Consider the following 23,014-nt stretch of genomic DNA (forward strand, 5'->3'; position numbering starts at 1 on the left):
CTGTTCATTCTTCGTAACCCCTAACGTGTAAACCTGGGATGTTCCCTCACCTAGCTCTTAACTGAAAGGTGGTTATATTTTGAATCCCTAAATCAAGAAGTCCCAGAGCAGCTTTATTATCAAACTTGGAATCCAGCATTCATCACTGTGTTTCACTCTTCTATGTTGGAATATTAACAGCACTGGAGTCCCATAAATTATGTATTTGTTGCTGAATGTTGCTGCCAGCTATGAGTGGCAAAGCAGTTCCTTATGTAGCTTATTTTGGTTTTACAAGATCATTGATGTGTATCAAGATGGCTCAACAAATGAAATGTAGTTCAAATCATAGAGTTACGAGTCTGTGCAACTAGATTGATTTTTCTTGCCCTTGAGTGTCACAGTGGTGGCACTCTATACTTTAAAAAGTGTGAAATAACAACCAGGAGAGATAGGGAAAACCCAATTGGCTTTTAAAAAAATGAATACATGTCAAAGATTTTATATTAGGCATTAATTAATAATTAATTAACTGGCAAAGTAAGTGGTTACTGCAGTCCAAAGGAAAATCCAAAGAGTAGACACATACGTAGGCAATGGAGAATGTGAAAATGAATTTGTTAGCAGACGCACAGCTGGCTTCTCCCATGGGCAGGGTGGAGTGTGGGATTAGGTGTGTCTTAACTGGACAAGATTTGTTTGCAGTAATATCAGTATTCTTTAAGAGTTGTAAATAGATTAGTAAAAATACTAAAAGTTGTAGTCCCCTGTAGAATGAGATAGCCCAGAAAAGTGTGCTAGACAACACCTGAAGTTCCGCTGAAAAGATACCCAGTGATCACTTTTTGCCCATTTCAAATCTTTCTCAGTTTACCTGACTGTGCTTCCCCCCTCCTCCCCTGTGATCATAATAATCTCAGTGATTATCCTTCATAAAAAAAAAAAAAAAAACAGGCTGGTCTCATGAGGTTAGTCCTGATTATTTATATTGGTACAGTAAAGAGTGTTAATTAACCATATAGGCCACTCGGATTTGTTTTGCATATCCAGAGCCACACAGTATTCAACAATTTTGTGTTAAGCCCACAAAATTCACTTCTACCTGGAAGTTTTTATAAAGAATCTTGCACTGGACTTTTCTTTTTCTTTCTCTTTTTTTTTTTTTTTTTTTTTTTTGAGACAGAGTCTCGCTCTGTCCCCCAGGCTGGAGTGCAATGGTGTGATCTTGGCTCACTGCAATCTCCACCTCCAGGTTCAAGCTATTCTCCTGCCTCAGCCTCCCGAGTAGCTGGGATTACAGGCATGCACCACCATGCCCAGCTAATTTTTGTATTTTTAGTAGAGACAGGGTTTCTCCACATTAGCCAGGCTGGTCTTGAACTCCCAAAGTGCTGAGATTACAGGCGTGAGCCACTGCTGAACTGGACTTTTCAAAGCCTCTAAAATTTGCCATACCAAGGCTAGAAAACCAAGCCCAAGAAACTCTACTATATTTCACCTACAGTATTTGCAACAACAGTTGAATTCCTCAAAGTTTCCACCATTTGCTAGGTTCTTGGCCTGGTACCTTCCTTACCAGCTGTAAGGCCAGGACCCTGTAAATCAGGTACCAGGCCAGTTTTCCTGGGAAAGCTTTGTAAGTTGGCTGTATGAGTTCTTAAAGTGGCTAGTCATATCTGATTCAATGAGCATCATTCTCACACATGACACTCCAGGTTATACAGTTGATTTGCCCAGTTATATCTTGCGGATAGATTCTCACTGAATCGATGCAAATAACTATGTTTCCATGAAAATTAAGGAATCTCTGTAATAGTTTTCTTAAATTCTGGGCAATCAGTGAGAATTGGGTATCATTTCTTAAATGTTTTGATTTAACTTATAATAACAGAGTTTACGAAATTGTGGGTTAGAGATAGCTTTAAAATAGAGAAAAGGCATCCTCATATATCCAGAAAATAGAACATTAAAACAACATCAACAGTATTCCAGACAAATAACCACAATAAAATTTCCCTCTTCTGTTCATTCAGTTCTGTGAATGAACTGTAATTAATTCTTGTTCTGATGGTTCTTGGTTTAGCAGTTCACATTCAAGAAGCCATCTGCATCCAGACTAAAAAGGGTCCAGAAATCCAAGGAAATCCTGACTCAATCCGCTGGCACAGCTTAAAAATTATCTAAGCAATGTCAGCTCAGCGGTCTGTGCCAAAGAGTCTGTTCTTTGAAATATCAATATTTTAAAATACTTAGTACAAATAGTTCTTTTCCATGAAACTCTGAGGCTGTCCTTTATTGAAGTCACAAACGCTATAGCAGAGCCTTCAGGCAAGGATCAGAATAATACAGAAATTATCTACAGATTATAGAGATTTTGTAACATAAGGGTTAATTTGTAATTGTGACCAATGATATCAGAATGAGGGAAAGTAAAATTCCCCATTGGGATATGCTATTTAACTCTTTCCTAAGAATTGTGATCAGTATTTCCCCAAGGGTAAAAACATACTATAGACAATAACGACATCAGGAAATCTCCACAGTCTTCCAATAAAACATGTAATTTCTGAAATACTAATAAAATGTTTTACCTACTGACTTAACCTAGAGCAGGCTAAGGATCTCTTCTGATCTGACAATTATTCCCATTTACTCTTAACATAGTAACACATGAAACAGATGCAATTATTTATAGTATTTCTTTTTAAAAATTTTTTTCCTTTTTCAGGCAAGGTCTTGCTCTGTCACCCAGGCTAGAGTGCAGTGGTATGATCACAGCTCACTGCAGCCTCAGCCTTTCAGGCTCAAGTGATCCTCTGATCTCAGCCTCCCTAGTAGCTGGGACTACAGGCATGTACCACCACATCTGACTGAGTTTTTAATTTTTGTAGAGACAGGGTCTCACCATGCTGCCCAGGCTGGTCTCAAACTTCTTGGCTCAAGCAGTCCTTCTGCCTCAGCCTCCCAAAGTGCTGGAATTACAGGCATGAGCCACTGCGCCTCACCACATTTCTCTTTTTGTAAGATGAGGGAACAAGTCTTTATGATTTTCTAGGACCTCTCTGGGAAATCTTAGGCATAAAACACATCCTAAAAATTTTATTTTTTCAAAACAGAGGTTCAGTTTGGAAAGGCAAAACCAGAGTTGTATACAGTAAGACCTTCTTCTTCAAAGGGTTCCCTTGTCCTTTGTTCCCTCCTTTCAAGGCCAGACTCCCTTACTCTCTGTGTTCCCTTGCCCTGGGAAACAACCTTCCTCTCAGTCTTTATCTATAGAGCCCACATTCCACATCTGCTACTCACTCTGTAAATCACCCCTCCCATCACAACGCCCCCTCCCCCGACTGCCAAAACTGTTTTCCCACCGGTGTAACCACATCTCTGCACTTCTCAAGCTAGCCAACCGTTTCAGCTTAGATTGTGCTGTCCAACTCTAGCCAGTGGGGACTGGACACAGCAGTAGGAGCCAACGCGTTAGTGATAAAGCCGCTGCTTTCCTTTGTTCGATGTGCTCTTGTGATCAGACTAATGAGCAGCACCCTTCTGCAGAAGTAAACTTTGCCTTGCTGAGAAATCAACTATTGGAGTGTTCATTTCATTTGTGACTTCGAGCTTTATTTCTAACAAGAGTTGTCAAGGGAATTTTAAGTAGGGTAGGACAGGAGCACAGGTGTTTAAGAAGCAATGTCTGGTTATATAATCAAAGCAGTAAAACATTTAAAAATAAACATAGATGATAACACAATTTTAAATAATTTAAAATTCTTTTCACACGTGAGTACTCCTTGTTCTCTCTCTCTTTTTTTTTTTTCTTAAGAGCATTAATCAAGTCAACATAAAGCACTGAAAATAATTCTGGTGAGACACAGAATGTCTGCTAGCTAGGCAGATTCCACAGAAGGTAAAGAACATCCTTTCACATTGTAGGCATTAATCAGTAAAGTAAGGAAGCAAGCCATCAAAACTGAGGGAACTTAGCCAAAATTGTAATGCATCTTATACCTTTTTTTCAGACTAAAGTATTATAAGCCAAAGCAAGTAAAACTGACTTTCCAAGTTTTGTCCTTCATTTTTCTCTTTCATATTCCAGAACAAATAGACACTTTAGTATTGCCCTTTTCATCTTCATTCTCTCGAAAGTATACAATGGAGTTTTCCAGAAGCTTACATGATAAGTGATATTATGATTATGATAAATGCAGAAAGATGATTATCCAGCTCTCCTATTAAGCCAGACATTAGAAAGGCTTGCAAAAATATTAAACAATGTCATTTTTCTCATCAAAATTTTTTGTTTTGGAAAATATCTTTTTTTACAGAATATGTGACTTATGTTAAAATGAAATGGATTCATCATTGCTATTTTCAAATGAAATAATATTTTAAAAATTTCTCAGTTTTAATTCCAAATTAAGTAAATATCGATCATTATCACTTACTAAACCAAAGCTCTTTGGTGTTGTCAAATAAGTTGTAAGAGTATAAAGGGAATGTGAGACCAAAAAGTTCAAGAACCACTGCTTTGATACAAAGCTACCCTGTTTTAATTTGAAAAACAAAAACCACTGTATTTCTTTTTCATTAATGCTCCTGGCATAATCTCAACCACCCATTTAAATTATAATAATTAACCAGAGAAACTAATTTATATTTCATAGAGAAAATTAGGAGGAGGGAGGATATGGACAATTGGAAATCGTCCCATATAATCATTTTAGCAGACTAGCAAAACTCATGAACACACATTACTGAAATTTCCATAGTGACATAAGGCACTTTTACATTCCCTTAAAGTGGCAAAAAATGAACTCCTGTATTGACACAACTCAAAGGTATAGCCTCACTATAGCATAGAAAAATAAGAAGCAAACATATATAAGTATTATACTTTATAATCAAAGTCACAGTATTCTAACTTACTTAGAAATTATCTAGGTATCCAATGATTATTGATTAGCTCAGGTTAACATTAGTCCATTTTGTTACCTAAAGACCTTGGAAATTATCTTTAAGTTGATACGCTACAAAACATAATTGCTATTCATATAAAAAGTTTGTCAGAATAGTTATTCAATTCAGCTGAACACAAATTTCTATTTTTAATAATCTTAAACATTATGTATGAGTTCACTTGACCAGCTATCCTGAATAAATTTAGGAGAAATAAAAATAAAATGCACACTTGTATTCTGTTCAACACTAATAAATCAGAGAAAGATGTAACATTTTAAATTACCTATGTTACTAGTCTCATTTGCCAAATGAAACTTAATTTTATCAACTTGGATTCTTAAAATATTACTGAATTGGCTAGCAGTTTCTATTAAAAGAATTTTTATGTTTAAGTCTAGCAGGTTCAAAATATTAGAGGTTTGATGTTCTGTGATTTTAGGAGGATTCAATTTATAAAAGCACTTGTTTATCAATCAGAACAAGTTCTTTTAATTTAAAAGGTATCGTAATCCAATTTATTGACACCCTCTGGAAATAGGAAGGCATTCCACACACAGCAAGAGGTGAAGGCTTTTCTGGATTATAAACACATAGACACACAGAGCTTAATAGCTTTAGTTTTTCAGCTTCAGCCACAGATCAAGAATAAATAGAAACACAAAAAAATCACCAGTCCAGATATCAAAGAGCTGTTCTCCTTCCCAGTAGAAACAAAATTCTTCATTGATTTGAGCTCAAAATAGACGAACATACAAAAAAAAAAAAGACCAAGAAACTATGTATCCTACTCTCTCACCTAATAGAGAATAGATCTCTGTAATCCATTGCTAGCAATCACTCAGACCATAAAACTAAATTCTCCATCATTTTTGCCGCCAAGAGGGAATAACTTGTCAGCCATGCACAAACTAGAAAGAAAAATAAAACAGAATCAGGAGAGAGAGAGTAAAAACTAGAGAAATGGAGAGCCTGTGAAATTCAAGTCTGTTACTGCTATGGATTCACTCTGGGAGCCAAGTAAAGGCATGCCTGGTCCCAAGCCACTTGTGAGGTGCACACCTCAGGCAACACAGTTTACCTGGCTGTGTCAGGTAAATCCAGTGGGTATCTCAATGGATGACCTCCAAAACTCTTCAAGGATAATTTTTTAAAAGGGAAAATCATGACTCTTGAACAAATGTGAAATGAACATACGCTACACATTTTGATCACTTAAGGAAGGAGGGAACCAGTAAGAAGTTACAGCCCATTCAACAATCAGCTTTTTTCCTTAAAAAGGGAAAAAAGTTGTAACTGACAGATTACCTCTTCCTGGGGCCTGAACATGCCAGGAGCATTCAGACTTATTTTAAATCCTGGATACTCTTCTGACCTTTAACATGCTGAAAATTCCATCAGGTTTCTAAGATCTACACTTGGGGCTCAGAGTGAGTGAGCACATTGGCTGACTTTGCCAAGGTTTCTGCTGCGAGGCCTTGCATTTGTTCTCCTAAACTGTCAATAACCCTTGGTTTCTTTCACAGCGACAAAGTCCAGGCCCTCTCCTATGCACAGCACACGCGACAACTGATCTCCTGTGGCGGTGATGGTGGGATTGTCGTCTGGAACATGGACGTGGAGAGGCAGGAGGTAGGTGGCACAGCAGGGTGGGGTGGGCCCTGTGGTTCTGGCCCTGCCTCCCTTCCTGCTTATTTCTTCTTTCTTTTATGATTAAACCATGAAATAAGGCATGTAACATTAAAGAATTGTAGCATAAAAGGAGTTGTTTGGGTTGGTTTTTTTTTCCCTCACAAGTTGGCATGTAACATTACTGTGATGGAGAGTTCATAAGAATTTTGACTGAGACTAAGCTGTTTAAATCTGTTACACTATTCACAGCAAAAGTACAGGTGAGGAAAAGGAACCATCTATTTCCTGATGATTAGTCCTTTGGTATAAAATGCACTACAAAAACGGAGGACTCACGTGATTTATGTCATAGAAGAAAATAGTGGCTAAGATGAAGCAAGAATCCTTAGTTTGGTATTAATAGAAATACTAGAAATAATTATTGTGTACTTTATAAGTCATGTTCTAAATAGTTCCCCATATATCAATATATCCTTAGTTTTCTAGCACGTATTTACATGTTATCAGAACATTCTTTTTTATGAGCTTTCATTTTAATCTTTGAGCATCTTAACAACGAATATGTTTCCTGCATATCTCTTTTGACAAGTACTTTGAAGTTAACCATTTTCCAATTACGTTAGAATTATTCTGGGTAGACTTTCCTTTTGACAATGCACATTCTTATAATTAATTTCTTGCAGGATACAAAAATTACATAGAAAAGCAACACTTTAAAAAGACAAAAGGGGTCTCCCACCTTCTTTCTGTGCCCTCACCCCAGTCTCATTTCAAGAGAATAGTTGCTATTACCCACAATGTCATGCCTTTTCAAATGCCAGTAATTATATGCTTAAGAAGATTAAAGCTTTATTTGCTCAGATCTTAAGTCCATGGGACTTCTATTAGTAACTAATCAAAATGATCATTACTGTTAGAAGGTGGGGAATGGTAGAACATTGCTTTTGAAAACTATATTTGGCACCATTAATACAAAGGCTGGGATCGTTGTGATGAGTGCCGGTCATGCTAACCATGTTCCCGCATGGCTGGTGATTATGTCCTGGGTTGGGTTCTGCATGGTAGCCTGCTTTGGGTTAGGGACAGTCACACCTGGTCTGTCCTGACTTCTTTCTGGGCCCTCCTAACCAAACCAGGGGAGGGGAGAAGGACCCGATTCTTTTCCTTTGGTGCACGTAGCCTGGACCCGTTATGGACAGAGGCCAAAGGAAGATAACAGTGTGGTGTCCAGAGATGAAACCAGGTGGTTGATGGGCAGTTCTTTGAGCAACCTTGTTTATGAGCCTATTGATATGCAGATATAGAGGCATCCAATACTATTGACTAATTTAAAATCTTATTCAGTGAGTCAACACTCTAAATAAGCAATGGAGATGGTTCCATTCATTTTTTTGCAAGTATCATTTTTATAAACATAAATTTCCTGAGATTTTTGTTTTCATCTTAGCCTCTGTAGAGCTGCTTCGTGGTTATGATAAGTGCTGTGTGATGCTCACCTTGGGAGGTCTGCGACATATATTGAAGTCATCTCTAACCTGAAGTACTGACAGACTTTCTGGAAGAAAAGGCTTGTAGGAGGAAACTTCAGAATTCTATTAAATGGTGTAAATGATGAAATTATAGTTGATATATGCTAGAGCATCAGTGCTGGGTATTTTACAAGGGATGGGGTCATCATTGGCTAATGTTCCCAGTGAAGGATTGAGGGAGGAACATTGTGCTGAAGGATCAACAGAGTCTGGATGTGCTCTGAGCAGGAGCACATGGGCTTTGCAGGCCACGAAACAGCAAGAGTAAGGACAAGGTGAACACGATAGGTTGATGCAGTGCATTAATGCTCATGAGCGGTTTAGAGAAGCAGTCAGAGATGAGAGGATGGCAGCTAGCTGAAAGATAAGGACAGACAATGGAAGACCTTGAGTGGCTGGATGTAGATCGAGTGACATTGCATAGGTTGAACAGGTGTTTTATACAGTTAATGAAATCCATTTTTGTTTTGTTAACTTTTAGCATTTTTTAAAAGTATATATTGTATATAACATTCTTGGTAGAAAAGTTACAAAATGCTCATTAGTAAATAGAAAAGATGTCAATTACTCATACTACCACCATCCAGAAATGTCACTCTGAACATGTTGGCACACATCCTTCCTAACATTTTTCTCTACACATAACACATGTGTAAGACTTTTTTTTGAACAAAAAATAGAATCACAAACATGCTGATTTATTTTTTCCCCTTTATTGGTCCTTAGCTCCCAAATGCCTCCTCACAGATACCCACTGTGATGCGTTTGATGTGTGTCCTGAACACACATGCTTCCTTATAAAAGGTGTGTGTGTGTGTGTCTGTGTGTGTGTGCGTGTCTGTGTGTGTGTGTTTTAAAGTTTACAGAACTCAGCCGGGCACGGTGGCTCACGCCTGTAATGCCAGCTGTTGGGAGGCCAAGGCAGGTGGATCACTTAAGGTCAAGAGTTTGAGACCAGCCTGGCCAACATGGCGAAACCCTGTCTCTACTAACAATACAAAAAAAAAAAAATTAGCCAGGCATGGTTGCAGACGCCTGTAATCTCAGCTTCTCAGGAGGCTGAGGAAGGAGAATTGCATGAACCTAGGAGGCGGAGGTTGCAGTGAGCCAAGATCGCACCACTGCACTCCAGCCTGGGCAACACAGCAAGGCTGTCTCAAAAAAGAAAAAAAAAAAGTTTACGTAATTGATGTACTGTTAGTCTGGTTCTATTTCCAACTTTTGCCACTGAACCCTTTTGAGCTCTCCCATCCTGCTGTTTCTTGTGGTGCTTCTGCATAGGACCCCATCGTGTGTACCATTCACATTTTACTTCTCTGTTTCCCAAGCAAAGGGCGTGTAGACTGGCACAAACTCCCTGGTACCACACAGTGCCCAGATGACCTTATATGTGTCCCCTCACAGACCTGCCCTGTGTGAGACTCAGGGCCATAAACCCAAGAGTGGGATCAATTGAAGGTATATTCTTCATTTTGCTAAATAACCAAACAGCTGTACTCATTTATACTTCCCATGGAGAACAGGGAGTTTTCTGACATCCCACATCCTCACCAATAGTGATTGTTCCCTCCCTTTCTGGTTTTGCCCTTTTGGAGACAGAGGTAAAATAGTATCTCATTTTTATTTGCATTCTCTGCTTAACAGTAAATTTGAGCCTCTCTTCATATATGTTAGCCATTCAGACTTCCCTGACTGTGAATTGCATGCTCATATCTTTTGTATCTTCTGCCATTTTCTCAACTGCTTCTTGTTATTTCCGTATTGATTTTCCAGGGGTTCTTTGTATACAGTAATTTGCAGGAGTTGTTTGTTACAAACTTTATAAATATCTTCTCCTAGTCTCTCTTAACTCTGTGCTGTGATACTATTTAATAACCTGGGGGTTTTGTGTTAGTTTATTATATATTGAACATGTTCCATATCTTTAAATATTTATTTGTTTTTACTACATAATTTTAATGGTAATAAGCTGGTATTTGAGAAATTGTTTCACAAACAAACATTAATACTGCCCCCTCCAGCCTCATCTCTCATTTCCCCATCTGTGCTCCAGCCATCCCCAGGTCTCAGTTGTCTTATTTGTCTGAGAACCTCAGCCTGGGTCAGAGGCTCCTGTGATCTCTCTGCCAAAGCACTCTGTGTTTCTCCCTCTTGGGCCTTCACACACTTATGCTTATGTAAATAATTATTAATCATATTTTCATGATGGTGGAGATTCTTATTCACCACTGCATCCCATCCCCAGGGCCTGCCACAGAATAGGCATTCAGTAAATATTTTTTGAATGATTGACTGAGAAATCACACCTCTGTTTCTTTTAAACACATCCTGATAGCTCCGTAAGTTTCATCAGGGTCAGTGGTTTCCATTGTCCTGACTGCTGGCCACAGTGACCTGTTCTGTGCTTTATTTGACAAGACCCCTGAATGGTTGGACAGTGATTCCTGCCAAAAGTGTGATCAGCCTTTCTTCTGGAACTTCAAGCAAATGTGGGACAGTAAGAAAATTGGTCTAAGACAGGTGAGTGATATGGATGCTTCATCAAAATGTAATTATGTGGAAATAGCTCAACCATGTGATCTTAGAAGAAATAACACCCCTGGGTGGGAGTTGTGGTGAGGGTAAATTATCATCCTGGAGTCACCTCGTGATTGCACAGTAATTTACTCTGTCTACCATAGCTCATTCCTACTGGATTCAGTTTCTGTAGTGGTTGGTTCCCAGTAAGCAGTTAGGGATGTGATTTTAGAATTCTATTGGCCTCTATTGCAGTGCACCTTACAATTAGAGGTGTCATGCTTAGTTCGTATGGAAACCAGACCATGAAATTATATAAGTGTTGTTTCTCTCTCCTTATTTTACTTTCCCTCCTTCTGATTAATTTTAGTTATTTAGATCTACTTATAATACAGCATTTTCACTCTGATTCCATGGTTCTGTTTGGTCTTCCCCAAGGAAATCAAATGTTAGGTCACCTAGGCTTACCATGGCCAAAGTCAGCAGATTGAATCAGGTTTCCTGCATGTTCTCCTTCATCCAGCAGCATAATCTCCTGAGACGGCAGTTTCTCAGACACCCAGCTTTAAGATCACCTGGCCCCTGGGTGGTTCCTCTGTAGTTCCTAGTATGATCATTGGAAAGGACCAAGAATAGGGAAAGCAGGAGAGTGGGGTGGTGTCCCTGTCAGGTATGTTACCCAACAGTCCTTGTTGAATAAACAGAGCCCCAGAGAAGAACACATCCAATGTGTTCCCTTTAGTTCTGGGGCTCTCTTGTTCAGCATCCTCACCTGGATGCAGCTGATTACACCTCTCTGCCAGGAGGGGTGAGATGCAGGGGCCTCAGGAGCTGAGGGAGCCGTGATGAGTATCTATTTTATCTCCCTCCTCCAGCACCACTGCCGCAAGTGTGGGAAGGCTGTCTGTGGCAAGTGCAGCTCCAAGCGCTCCTCCATCCCCCTGATGGGCTTCGAGTTTGAAGTGAGGGTCTGTGACAGCTGCCACGAGGCCATCACAGATGAAGAGTAAGTTCCTGCAGCCTGCAGACCGCTTCAGGTTAAGGCGAGAATCTAATCTGAGCCTTGCACTCAGCGCCGCAACCATCACTCAGGTTGCTCTAGTTTCTGCTGGTTTAGAATATAGTCCACGGCAAGCAGTAAAAGCTCTCCTTTGCCACCAAGAGATTTGTGGTATCCTGTGAGATGAGAGAAGAGAAAATACACTCAAAGAATTCATCTCTGTGTTCTTTCTAATTTCTAGGTTATGTGCCTTTAAAATAGCTGCTCTCAGAACAAACCCTTCTGTCTGCTCATTTACTTGAGAATTACTCAGGAGTATAAGGGCTCAGGATTCACTTTCTGTCCCAAGCTGGTATCTTTACAGGAGTTGAGTGAGTCCATGGGTCCAGAAGGTTTCATTTTCCGGGAAGAGCTAAGTCGCTTTACCCAAGAGGCAAATATTCCCAGTTGCCCAGTTACTCAGCTGGCTGCTTGTCAGACCTGCCCAGTAACCCAGGACATAGGTTACTTACCCCTTGGTGTGCTGTGGAGGTGTGGGGGCAAATCTATGTTATCTCTTTAGTGTTGGCTCATTGAAAGCTGCCCCCAGATGTAAACACAGTGCTCTGCAGCATTTCCCTAATTTTAGTGACTTACAGGAGGATCTGCAGGGTAGCTTGTCTTCTCAATCCTTCCAGCACCTTGTATTACAGTAAAATCATAAGTAGTCTTATTTATCCATATCAAATATAAAATAAGATGCCCTTGCATAAGTATGCATTTATGTTCATTGATTATTTTCTACTCATCATACGTGATGAAATTAATGAGGGTTTTCTCATTGAATTAGAGAGTGCAAGAGACCTTAGAGATAGCCTACTTTAATTCTTCATTTTGTAGCTAAAGGCATAAACTTTAAGAGTTTAAGGGACTTACAGTTAAGCCTAAATCTTCCAAAAATTTAAAGTAACCATTTTAAGATACTGAAGATCTATCCTGCAGATTTAGCTATAGAAAAAAGGAAAAAGAAAAAAATTGTCCTGAGAGAGCCCACTGCAGTGGAGTGGGCCCCTTGAAGCATGATAAGAGCAGTCTCCTAGACTGCACCCTGCACCTTTTCCCACCTCTGTTTCTTCTGCCTCTTCTCTGTGAAAGCACTTGCATTGCCTCTAGAGCACCTAGGCAGCTGACAAAGTCTTCTTACTTAAAAAAAAAAAAAAGTATATGTTAAAAATCCAAACAATAATGATGTTTGTTTTTTATTTTGTTTTGCTTGTTACAGCTTTAGAATACTATAGAAAAACCAAGTCTGCAGTCATACCAGTGAAAAAGGAAAAATGAATGGAGGGGGATAGTTTTCCTATTAGAATGACACTTAGTAATATCATGGGACACTTAGTACTATCTTGGTCCTTTTTTTTTTTTAATTAGACTATTTTACTGGCAAGTCCTTCTGAGCTCAAACTTAGCAAAAGCCCTGTGGTTTTAAAAGCTCGGGTGGAGATTATCACAGACACCATTGGAGCAACATTCTCCAGAAGGACTTTTAGAAATTTTCATCTCTTTCCCATTTTAAAGACTATAAGATTTCTTGTATTTTTTTTTCTATCATAACTGGTCACCAGGGAATAAAGGCAGATCTGAGGAGCATTCCTATCAGTGAAGCAGTTTTAGCCACGAGGCCAAAATTTAGAGCCTAATGTCATCCTAGATCTCTCTCATTCATATGTCACCACCTTTTCCTCTCAGAAGCTTTCTTTGCTCCTTCTAGACGTGCACCCACAGCCACCTTCCATGACAGTAAACATAACATTGTGCATGTGCATTTCGATGCAACCAGAGGATGGTTACTGACTTCTGGAACTGACAAGGTTATTAAGGTAAGATGCCGTCTTATTAAGAAGCTTTCCATCTTTGGCCTCATATAAATATACAGGAGCACCAAGAACATGGGAGGCACTGTTCTAAAGGTTATCCTTGGGTAGCCGGCCATGGTGGCATGTGTCTGTAGTCCCAGCTACTCAGGAGATTTAGGAGGGAGGATTGCTTGAGTCCAGGAGTTGAAGGCTACAGTGAGCTTTGATCACATCACTGCACTCTAGCCTGAGCAACAAAGCAAGACCTCATCTCTAAAAAAAAAAAAAAAAAAGGTTACCATTGAAGGTGAGTGTTTTTGAGAACCTATTACAAACCTGATACATGCACAGCCTCATCCCAGGCACTGGCTCTACACAAAGAAATAAGACAGAGCTCCAGCCTGCAAGGAATAGATAGTCTACTTGGGACAGACTAAAAAGACTGTAATAGGTCACATGTGTAGCAGTCAAAACAGTAATACATATGAGAATTTATAGCACACTGAGCTCTACCTCCCTGACCCATTCTTGGAGGTCACAGCAGGATGAGATAGCTAAAATAACCCACTTTGGAAGCTACCAGATCTCCGTGACTTTGAGAGGAAGTTTAAAATAAACTCTGGGGCTGGGTGTGTTGACTCACACCTATAATCCCAGCCCTTTGGGAGGTGAGACGGAGGATCACTTGACCCCAGGAGTTCAAGACCAGCCTGGCCACCATAGTGTGACCCCGTCTTAACAAAAAAATTAAAAATTAGCCAGACGTGGTGGTTCCTGCCTGTAGTCCAGCTACTTGGGAGGCTGACGTGCAAGAATTACTTGAGCCCAGTAAGTCGAGGCTGCAGTGAGCCATGATTGTGCCACTGCACTCCAGCCTGGGTGACAGAGCAAGACGCTGTCTCAAAATAATTAATTAATTAAAATAGGATAAACTCTGGCAGCCTCAGGTCCTTTATTTTTGAAAACGAGGTATCTTGTAAAATGGTTTGGAAGTTTAAATGGAAAGGACACAGCACGTGCTTGGCGTCCAGTTAATGGATTGAGTTATTTAATGGATTCAATCTATTTGGAGGGTGGAACAAATCTATATTGTCGCTTTCATGTTGGCTCATCGAATGCTGCCTCAGATGTAAACACAGTGCTCTGCAGCATTTCCCTTTTAGTGACTCACAGGAGGATCTGCAGTGTAGCTTGTCTTCCCAGTCCTCTCAGCCATTAATAGATTGAATCTGCCGTGATTCTTCATTAGCTGCATCAAAATTTCAAGCTGTCATTGTCTTGTTTTTGAGCTTTATTTGAACTTTTTTGATGAAAAAAATATTTTACAGATTTGGAAATCATGTTAGTATAGTATGTGGTGGTTTGTTAAATGAAAAAAATGTCCTTGAAGAATTCAGTTCTAAGGACTGTTATCCTCAACACAATTTAATTTTAGTTCATTCTGTATCTTCTTTTTCTTTTTGCAGTTGTGGGATATGACCCCAGTCGTGTCTTGATGACTCTCCCAGGAATCAGAAAGATAGTATTTACTAAAGAAACGGTTGTTTTAACCCAAATCATTACCAGAGTGGTAAAGCAGACATGTGAGAAGTAAGAAAGAAACTAAAGACCCTGAATGAATTTGCAGATTACCCATGTGCACAGTGGGGACCTGGCGAGTGAGCACTCATAAGGGGACTCTTCCAACTTGTTCATACAATATAAAAGAAGCTATTTTTTTAACAAATGGTTTATACAGTCTGGCTGTGCTGCATTGTTTTGAGTGTACCGAAAAATCTGTGTGGGGTGTTTAATTTTTATACTTTTCAACACCCCATTTTACTTGTTGCTTTGTCAGAGAAATAAGGGAAGTATCTACTCAGAGTATTTTGGTCATTATACTTTCTGTGTTTACTTCAACATGTGTCACGTGGCCAGCGGCTTTTTCTTCTTTTCCCTCTGCACCTACCTGCACCTTCTCTGCCTTTCCTAGAGGGGATGTATTTATGTTATTTATTCCCAGTGTTTCTGCTTTCATGTCCTCCTCAGTGGAGAGATTTGGAAACTCATCATGTGGATTCACCAGCCAGCTGCTGGAATCGCCTGAAGAGCGATTTGTTTGTAATGTCTGCCTCATTCATGTTCTTATGAAGTAGAAAAGACTGTGTTTCTGCCTCAGTTGCCTCTGTCTTTCCCACATTAAAAAAAAAAAATGCTGTGAGAAAGCTGCTCCCAACCATGGTTATCACAGAAGTAGGTTATTTTTTTTTTGAGACGGAGTCTCGCTCTGTTGCCCAGGCTGGAGTGCAGTGGTGCAATCTCGGCTCACTGCAAGCTCCGCCTCCCGGGTTCACGCCATTCTCGTGCCTCAGCCTCCCGAGTAGCTGGGACTACAGGCGCCCGCCACTGCGCCCGGCTAATTTTTTGTATTTTTAGTAGAGATGGGGTTTCACCGTGGTCTCGATCTCCTGACCTCGTGATCCGCCCACCTCGGCCTCCCAAAGTGCTGGGATTACAGGCGTGAGCCACCGCGCCCGGCCAGTTATTTTAACTCAGAGCTTCAACGATCAGTGCCTGGATCATTTAGAATTCAGTTGGAGCCTCCTGAGCCTCTTATGTTTTAGCTTTTTTGACGCAGCTCTCCCTCACTCGTAACAATGAAAACAAATGACACACACACAAAATCCTACATCAGCGGCCCTCAACCTTGTTGGCAGCAGGGACCGGTTTCAAAATGAAACTGTTCCACCTCGGATCAGCAGGCATTAGCTTCTCATAAGGAGCACGCAACCTAAATCCCTGGCATGCACAGTTCACAATAGAGTTTCTGCTCCTGTGAGAATCTGACGCCACAGCTGATCTGATGGGAGGCGGAGCCCAGGCAGTAACACTTGCTTGCCCACTGCTCACCTCTGATGGGTGCCCCCATTCCTCACAGGCTATGGACCAGTACCCATCTGCAGCCCAGGGTTGGGGACCCCCACCATACATGCTCTGAAAATAAGTGTCTTTAAGTTGTGTTTTTCTGTGTGACATCATCTCTGAACTTGAACATGTTCATTACGGCAAGATTGTAATCCTGCTGTATTCCTCGCCCTCTGTATTCTATCCCTTTAAAAACTAGATATTTAAACATTTTATCCTAATGTGTTTCATCAGAACACTTTGCACACTTTCTTACTAAAACGGTATGTGGTTGGTCCGAGACAGAATGGTACCTACAGCGCAGGCTATGTTTCTGTGGGAATGGAAAAGAGGACTTTAGAAAGTGAACCTGAAGAACTCTTATTTCTAAGGGAATCCAATCAAGCTTGAGAAAATGAAATATTCTTGTGTGTAGTGATTCAGCTCAGGATATTGAAGTCCCTTTTAAAAATCTTATTTTCACCTGTAAAAATACAATAAAAATTAATGGCAAGCCTGCGCCAGGTGCCTGCCCCTCCTAAGCACTTTACACGCACAGCTCATTCAACCTCACATGTCGGGAGCATCAGGGAGCTCACCAGTCTCTTGAGGATCACAGGCCAATTGCTTGTCCTTCCCGACCCAAGCCCCACCCCACAGTGTCTTGCTCTCTTCTGATTTTACAGGTTTTTTTGGCAGTAATACACATGGGAGTGAAATTAAAATCCTCCCTATTATTTTCCCTCTTTTCCTGGAAAGCCGTTTTTTGCCCTCACAATCATTCATTACTTCTCTAACTAGGGGGAAGTACTACAAGCTGTCCTCGGGCACTGCCCCTACGTGTGTTTCCCTGGGATGGGGCCTTGCTAGAGGTGATTCTGCTGCCCCAGCATTGGGAAGCAGGACCAGTGCATGTGCCCCATGCAGCCACGGTACATGGAAGCTGTCACTTGAGCCATCAGACCAGCTCAGCCCATGTGACCGGAGCTCTGAAGAGGCACACACGCATGTCCCGCACAGGCTGTTAGCACTTGTCGCCTCGCTGCCCTGGTCCAGACTACCCTTGCTTGCGTCAGTCAAAACTGTTGTAACTACTTTGAGTCTTTTCTGCATGATTGCTCTTTGAGAGAACTTTAACAAGGGAATTAAATTTAAAATATTCAAATATCTATTTTGTAGTTTATTACTAGAAGCTGCAGCCACTTACTAAGTTGTATGTAATATAGGACTGTGTGTTGGAAATGAGTAATAGAGCTGAATCACTCCATTTTCCCTTCCTAAACTTTGAGCTTGGCCTGCCGGCAGAGAGAGGAACACAGTATTAGGGCAGCAAAGGCCCAGGCGCCCAGCAAGCCTGTATGGGTTCTGAGATGGGTCTAGATGCGTTCAGACCTCATTCGGGAAGCAGAGTGTCCCTGTCAGATCACATATGTCCTCTACAGTCGCTCTGGCCTGTGACCTTGCACGCCACTCTACCTTCTCCCTCCCAGCCCACAGAGCCACTCAGAGGCTGAAGCCACTTCACAGCCCACTGGTGTTGAGAATCATCATCAGAAAACCACAGATATGTCAAGGTATCCATTGCTCTTTCCTTTTCTCTCATCTGTGTGGGTGCTTGAATTTGGTGAAATGCGTTTAGCAAACCAACTGTGTGTTTGTAATACTGTGAATTCTTGAGTTTTGCATTAAGTGTCTCCCCCATTTTTGTAATTTGTAGAGAAATATGTGCTGGTGTTGGGTGTCTTCCAAGCATTTTATGGAAATGGAGGCTCCATTCCTTAGGAGTAAAAGCTGGCGCCAGCACTTGGCTCTTGTTCTATCTAGGTGAACTCTCATAATTCTTGTTTTACCCTGTTGGATCTGCACTTTACATATATTTTTGCTCTATTACTTAAACATATAGCAGCTCTTACAAATAATGCCTAACATGCCTGTGCTGAGAAAGTGGTAGATCTACACATATCATACGCAGAGTTGTTCTCTACCTGATGGGGCAAAACCAACCACATGCTCTTGGTTCCTCCAAACGAATGACATTACTTGACATTACTGCCTGAGTGTATCTTCACAATAGCAAAATGGTTTGAGATTAAGCATTTGGAATCTTATGTCATTTTGTATGGGGTCAATCCACCATAACGTGTTTCTCATTTGGTTTTAATTATTCCAGAAATCATAAAGTCACAAAACTGGAAGGGATCTTCAGAGATCTAGAGTGTTTCAAGCAGAAAACACATTAGTTATACGGGGCAGTTAGATATGGCTGAGATGTAAACAAGAGAATCTAAAAGAATGTTCAAGGAATAGCTGTTTTTGAACATTACTTAGTAATGGCATGAGTGGGAGGAGAGACTTTCAGCACCTTGAGACCCGGCGCTCTCTGGAACCAGCTTTGTTCCTCTTATCGAAAGCATATATGACACTTTTTTTGGCTCCGGCCCTGTGGTGGGGGAGGTAATTATTGCCTTCATCCACATAAATTCCTTCCTATACATTCCCCTCAGACCACCCCAGAGGCAAAACTGAAATGGAAATCCAGTGGCACTTAAAATTCACCCTGCCCCATTTGGCTGCGATTCCCAGGCTTACAGCACTGCCCTTATGGAATATCACATTTTCATTTTCTGAGATTCATTTTATAAAAGTATAGGCCAGGTGCCATGGCTCACACCTATAATCTGAACACTTTGGGAGGACAAGGTGGGAGGATTGCTGAGCCCAGGAGTTCAAGACCAGCCTGGGCAACACAGCAAGATCCTGTCACTACCAAAAATTCAAAACTTAGTTGGGTGTGGTGGCACACACCTGTATTCCCAGCTACTCAGGAAGCTGAGGCGGGAGGATCACTCGAGCCCAGGAATTCAAGGATGCAGTGAGCTATGATTGCACTACTGCAGTCTAGCCTGAGCGGCAGAGCAAGGCCCTGAATAAATAAATAAAAGTATAATTTATTTTTGCCTAATATTAATCACTTCTTAAGGCCCAAATTTTTGTTTTTAAGCAAAAGGATAGCTCTAAGTGTGGGTTGCAGTTACTGGACATAAATATTCACTAAATGAGATTCCTTTGGTTATGGCTGTTCATAGAATTTTAATTCTATGTCAGTGTTCTTGTTCACTAAGATATTTCGAAGTGAGAGAAAGCATTTTACCAATACATTCTTATTTTTTCTCCTTTAAAATAATATTGAATTTTTCCTGGTACGAAGACAGATATTTATTAACTTGATTGGAAAACACAGAAATTAAGTTCATGTTGAACACTGAGTTATCTAGATGATCCCTGAGATTTGAACGTTCATGTCAACCGTGTTGAGCGCTCACCAGCCACCAGGCTTTAGGCACTGGCAGTGCAAGGTGTCTGAGGCCCATTCTCAGGCTGGGCACAGGTCACACAGTGAGTAAATGGGTCTTTTCAGTGCAATGTGGTTATGATAGAGGCATGCCAGGGTGCCACTAACCCAGCAGGTGTGGCAGGAGGGGCTTCACAGAGGAAAGGGACTTTGAGCTCAGTGTTAAAGGATGAGGAGTGAGTCATAAGGGGGAAAAATGGAAATGACTTTCCAGGCTTCAGAAACAGCATAAACAAAGGCCTGAGAGCTGGAGTCAGTGTGGTGTGTCCAGGGATCACAAGTGGGCTGGAGCTGCCGGAGAACAGCCAAGTGGCTCAGCTGCCATCCCGGAACTGAGCTCGTCACTATCAGATGCTGCTGTTCCCTGGCCTCAGAGGAAAGCAGCACACAGCTCACTGCGAGGGGTTTCCCCAGAGGCTCCTCCTGCAGCCAATGCTATTATTAGTTTATATTATAATAGTATCAGTTTCTTTTTCTTTGGAAATCCCTAGAACTGTTAACTGAAGGTGACTCAGGGTAACTAATTCTGGATCTTTGGGTGCACAGCCTCTCACTGGAGTCTGAGAGGAGGAGGTGGAGACTATTAGTGCACGGCGCGCAACCAGGAAGGACTCACAGACTAACGCCAAAGGTGTGTTGGGCTCAGCTGCTCCACTGTGGAAAAGGAAAGCCCTGGCCCTGTGGCAGGAGGGGATTGTTCTAGTCAAGTGTGGCATTGCACGGACAGGCGGTGCCGAGTGTTTGGGTGCAGACACAGGCAGCTGCTGCCCTCCACTTCCTGCTCTTGCAAGTCACAGATGATTCCAGTACAATGTGGGAGGTCCTCCTTACAGGGGCACTTGCAACGGGAAGGCAGAGAGTTTCGTCAATTCAGGTACAGGTCTGTCTGGGAGACCTGGCCCTGTGGAGGCAGGAACACTGTGCAGGGGCATGGCAGCGCCTGTCTTTGCTATCACATCATTTGCCTTTTCCTTGTAGGACCCAAAGATCTATGTCCAAAACTGAGTCCAGAAACATCTGCATTCCTGTTTAAACTTCAGCTCAGTTTCTTAACCAAGAACCACGTCAACCCTCCAGGGTTGTGGTTTGTATTTTTGCCCTTAAGCATTATCTCCTTTCCACCAAGAAGCCTACTTAGGTTTAACACATGAAAGCAGTGTCTAAAAATTAGATTGGTCCTAAATTGGAATGGGATGTCTTCCTTCTTGCATGTCCCATACCAGGGAATTTTTTTAACACACAGTGTAGAGCCTTTGCCAGAGATGTTGAAAGGGAGATTAAAGGCTTGAGGGATGAATTTGATCATCATTCTTAAAGTCCCTTCCAATCCTGTGATTCTCTGATTCCCTGAGTCTCATTTATTATTGGACATGCCTAGCCCATCACCAGTGACCTGCCCGCATATTGCTGGCTTCCCTTGGATAACGGAGAGGCTATCACCACATGCCTTTGTTGTCTTCCATCATATCAAGTGAGTTGCTTTCTGGACTTTTTCCATCTAGAGCCTGCTAGGTTTGGTTTTGGGAAAAGATGGTGAAGTTTCTTTTCATGAGTTTGTAGGGAAAAAAAATTCTTTTTAAAGATGGTAAGGGTGGAAATAATTAATCATGGTACCATCTCATTAAAAATAGATACCTCAAAATGTTTACCTTTACAAGTCAAGAAGAGTATCTGACTTTCTTGGAAGTGTCAAGAATTGCAGGTTGGCTGAAAAGTTAGATTGAGAATCTGACCTTGTTACTTATGATTCTTTTTTCCCTTGGTTCTCGGGGATGCATGAGAAGGTGAGCTGTCACTCACAAAAAAAGGGAAAATGATTTGAAAAAATGTTTCACATATACACTTTTTATCATTTTAGTGGATGGCAGCCTTACGTCAGTAGTATATGCCAGTATGAAGTATGGACCAAAACACTAGTGTCACTTGTAACCATTGTACTCTTATGGATTTGTGTCTTATACCATTTGCCTTGCTTTTTAAATGACTTTGTTTTTCAAGGTACTGTCATTTTGCAAAAGGAAATCTTTATATGAAATGTACAAAAACCGTTACTAACTGGACAACAGGGAAGGTGCTGGCCCCACATTAGTGCCTGCCTACCACTCTCTACTTCTAACCAGGGACACGGATCTTCCATTCTCTACATCCGCCGGACTGCAGCCCAAGTCTGGACCTGGCTGCAGTGGGCATATTACCATATGGATATCTTTTTCTTTCTTTTTTTGAAGTGAGGAGATTCTTCAGGGGGTCAGGCTGAGAATGTAATAAGCCTGACGTTGGAACAGATTTCTCCCGTGTGGTCTAGCTGGACCCCTCCGGCATTTGCCACACTCCCTGCCAGTCCTGACATTGACTTCCTGAATGTGATTAGGTGGTAATGAGCAAGAATTTCCTAGGATGTTGAAACATCTGTATCCAGGCCCCCATTCAAATGCTGCTGAATATTGTGAATGTTTTTACTCCGCTCACTTTCCCACTGTGCTTTCCTCTAACCAAAATATACGTGTAGCCATTACCAATGTACAACTCTCAATGCGGAGTTGCCTCCACGGTTTAAAATAAATCTCTGTGAAAACCTTTCTGCAGCTATGGTCCCATCACGCTTACATGTGGCCACACACACACCGACAACCTTGCTCTGCTGTTTAGCCCTGTGGGTTCTGTCCAGTTGGTGGGAGGGGGAGGAGGTTCCAGACCACTCCACCTGCTGTCTAGATGCCAGGGAGAGCTGCTGTTTGGAGGTGAAGATGAGCCCTGTTCACCACAGTCTAAGCACAGCACACGGGCTCAAGCCCTGGAGCCCTTTTCCTTCATCATGTAAGTTAGCTTTTTCCTGTGCTTAGTAAACTTCCAGTGAGGAGAAATGACTTCGGGGCAAACACTGCCAGGGAAAGCCTCATTTAAAACTTGTGAGGTTCATTTTATGGAGAAGAAAAATAGGTGCAAAGGCACCAAGTGACCTGCATGCTGTGGAATCACCGTTGAGGGGGTGGCTGGATTGCCCCGTCCTGGTGCTGCCAGCACAGCGTCGCCCACACCCAGCATTGCTGAGGCCCATCATCCTCCTGCAGAAAAGGAGGCATGCAGTTAAATGGAGCTGGTGCTTGCTTGATAGTGCCTCCTTTTGTCAGAAAGACGCTGATGTTTCAGGCTGGCACACCCAGAAAAATCCCTTCCTTGTGGTCCTTGGCTGATGATGAGCCCTGGATCAGAGTGTCTCCAGGACCACTGAGAAGCTGCAGCCGTCTGGGTTTTCCTCTGCTATGGGGGATGAGTTACGTTTATTCCACCATGGACACCAAGAATGTATGTAGATGTATTCTAAATCTCCTCATTG

The 23,014-nt window shown here is 41.5% G+C and overlaps 2 protein-coding genes across 8 annotated transcripts in view; one reads left to right on the plus strand and one right to left on the minus strand.

The window, feature by feature from the left end:
* WDFY2 (WD repeat and FYVE domain containing 2) overlaps nucleotides 1-22,256 on the plus strand; it is a 314,549-nt gene extending 292,293 nt beyond the window's left edge. For all 7 annotated transcript variants that reach the window (XM_063697620.1, XM_063697623.1, XM_063697622.1 and 4 more), the window contains 5 exons: nucleotides 6,456-6,561; nucleotides 10,509-10,610; nucleotides 11,483-11,613; nucleotides 13,358-13,466; nucleotides 14,909-22,256. In XM_063697620.1, the coding sequence (XP_063553690.1) occupies nucleotides 6,456-6,561; nucleotides 10,509-10,610; nucleotides 11,483-11,613; nucleotides 13,358-13,466; nucleotides 14,909-14,938 (478 nt within the window). In that variant the 3' untranslated portion in view covers nucleotides 14,939-22,256. The remainder of the gene's footprint in view (nucleotides 1-6,455; nucleotides 6,562-10,508; nucleotides 10,611-11,482; nucleotides 11,614-13,357; nucleotides 13,467-14,908) is intronic.
* The window catches only part of DHRS12 (dehydrogenase/reductase 12), a 47,872-nt gene continuing 34,864 nt past the window's right edge, over nucleotides 10,007-23,014 (minus strand). Inside the window, exon 10 of the mRNA XM_063697624.1 lies at nucleotides 10,007-11,783. Within this exon, the coding sequence (XP_063553694.1) occupies nucleotides 11,692-11,783 (92 nt within the window). The 3' untranslated portion in view covers nucleotides 10,007-11,691. The remainder of the gene's footprint in view (nucleotides 11,784-23,014) is intronic.

The sequence above is a fragment of the Gorilla gorilla genome, chromosome 14 (genome assembly GCF_029281585.2).
Source record: "Gorilla gorilla gorilla isolate KB3781 chromosome 14, NHGRI_mGorGor1-v2.1_pri, whole genome shotgun sequence".
NCBI lineage: Eukaryota > Metazoa > Chordata > Mammalia > Primates > Hominidae > Gorilla > Gorilla gorilla.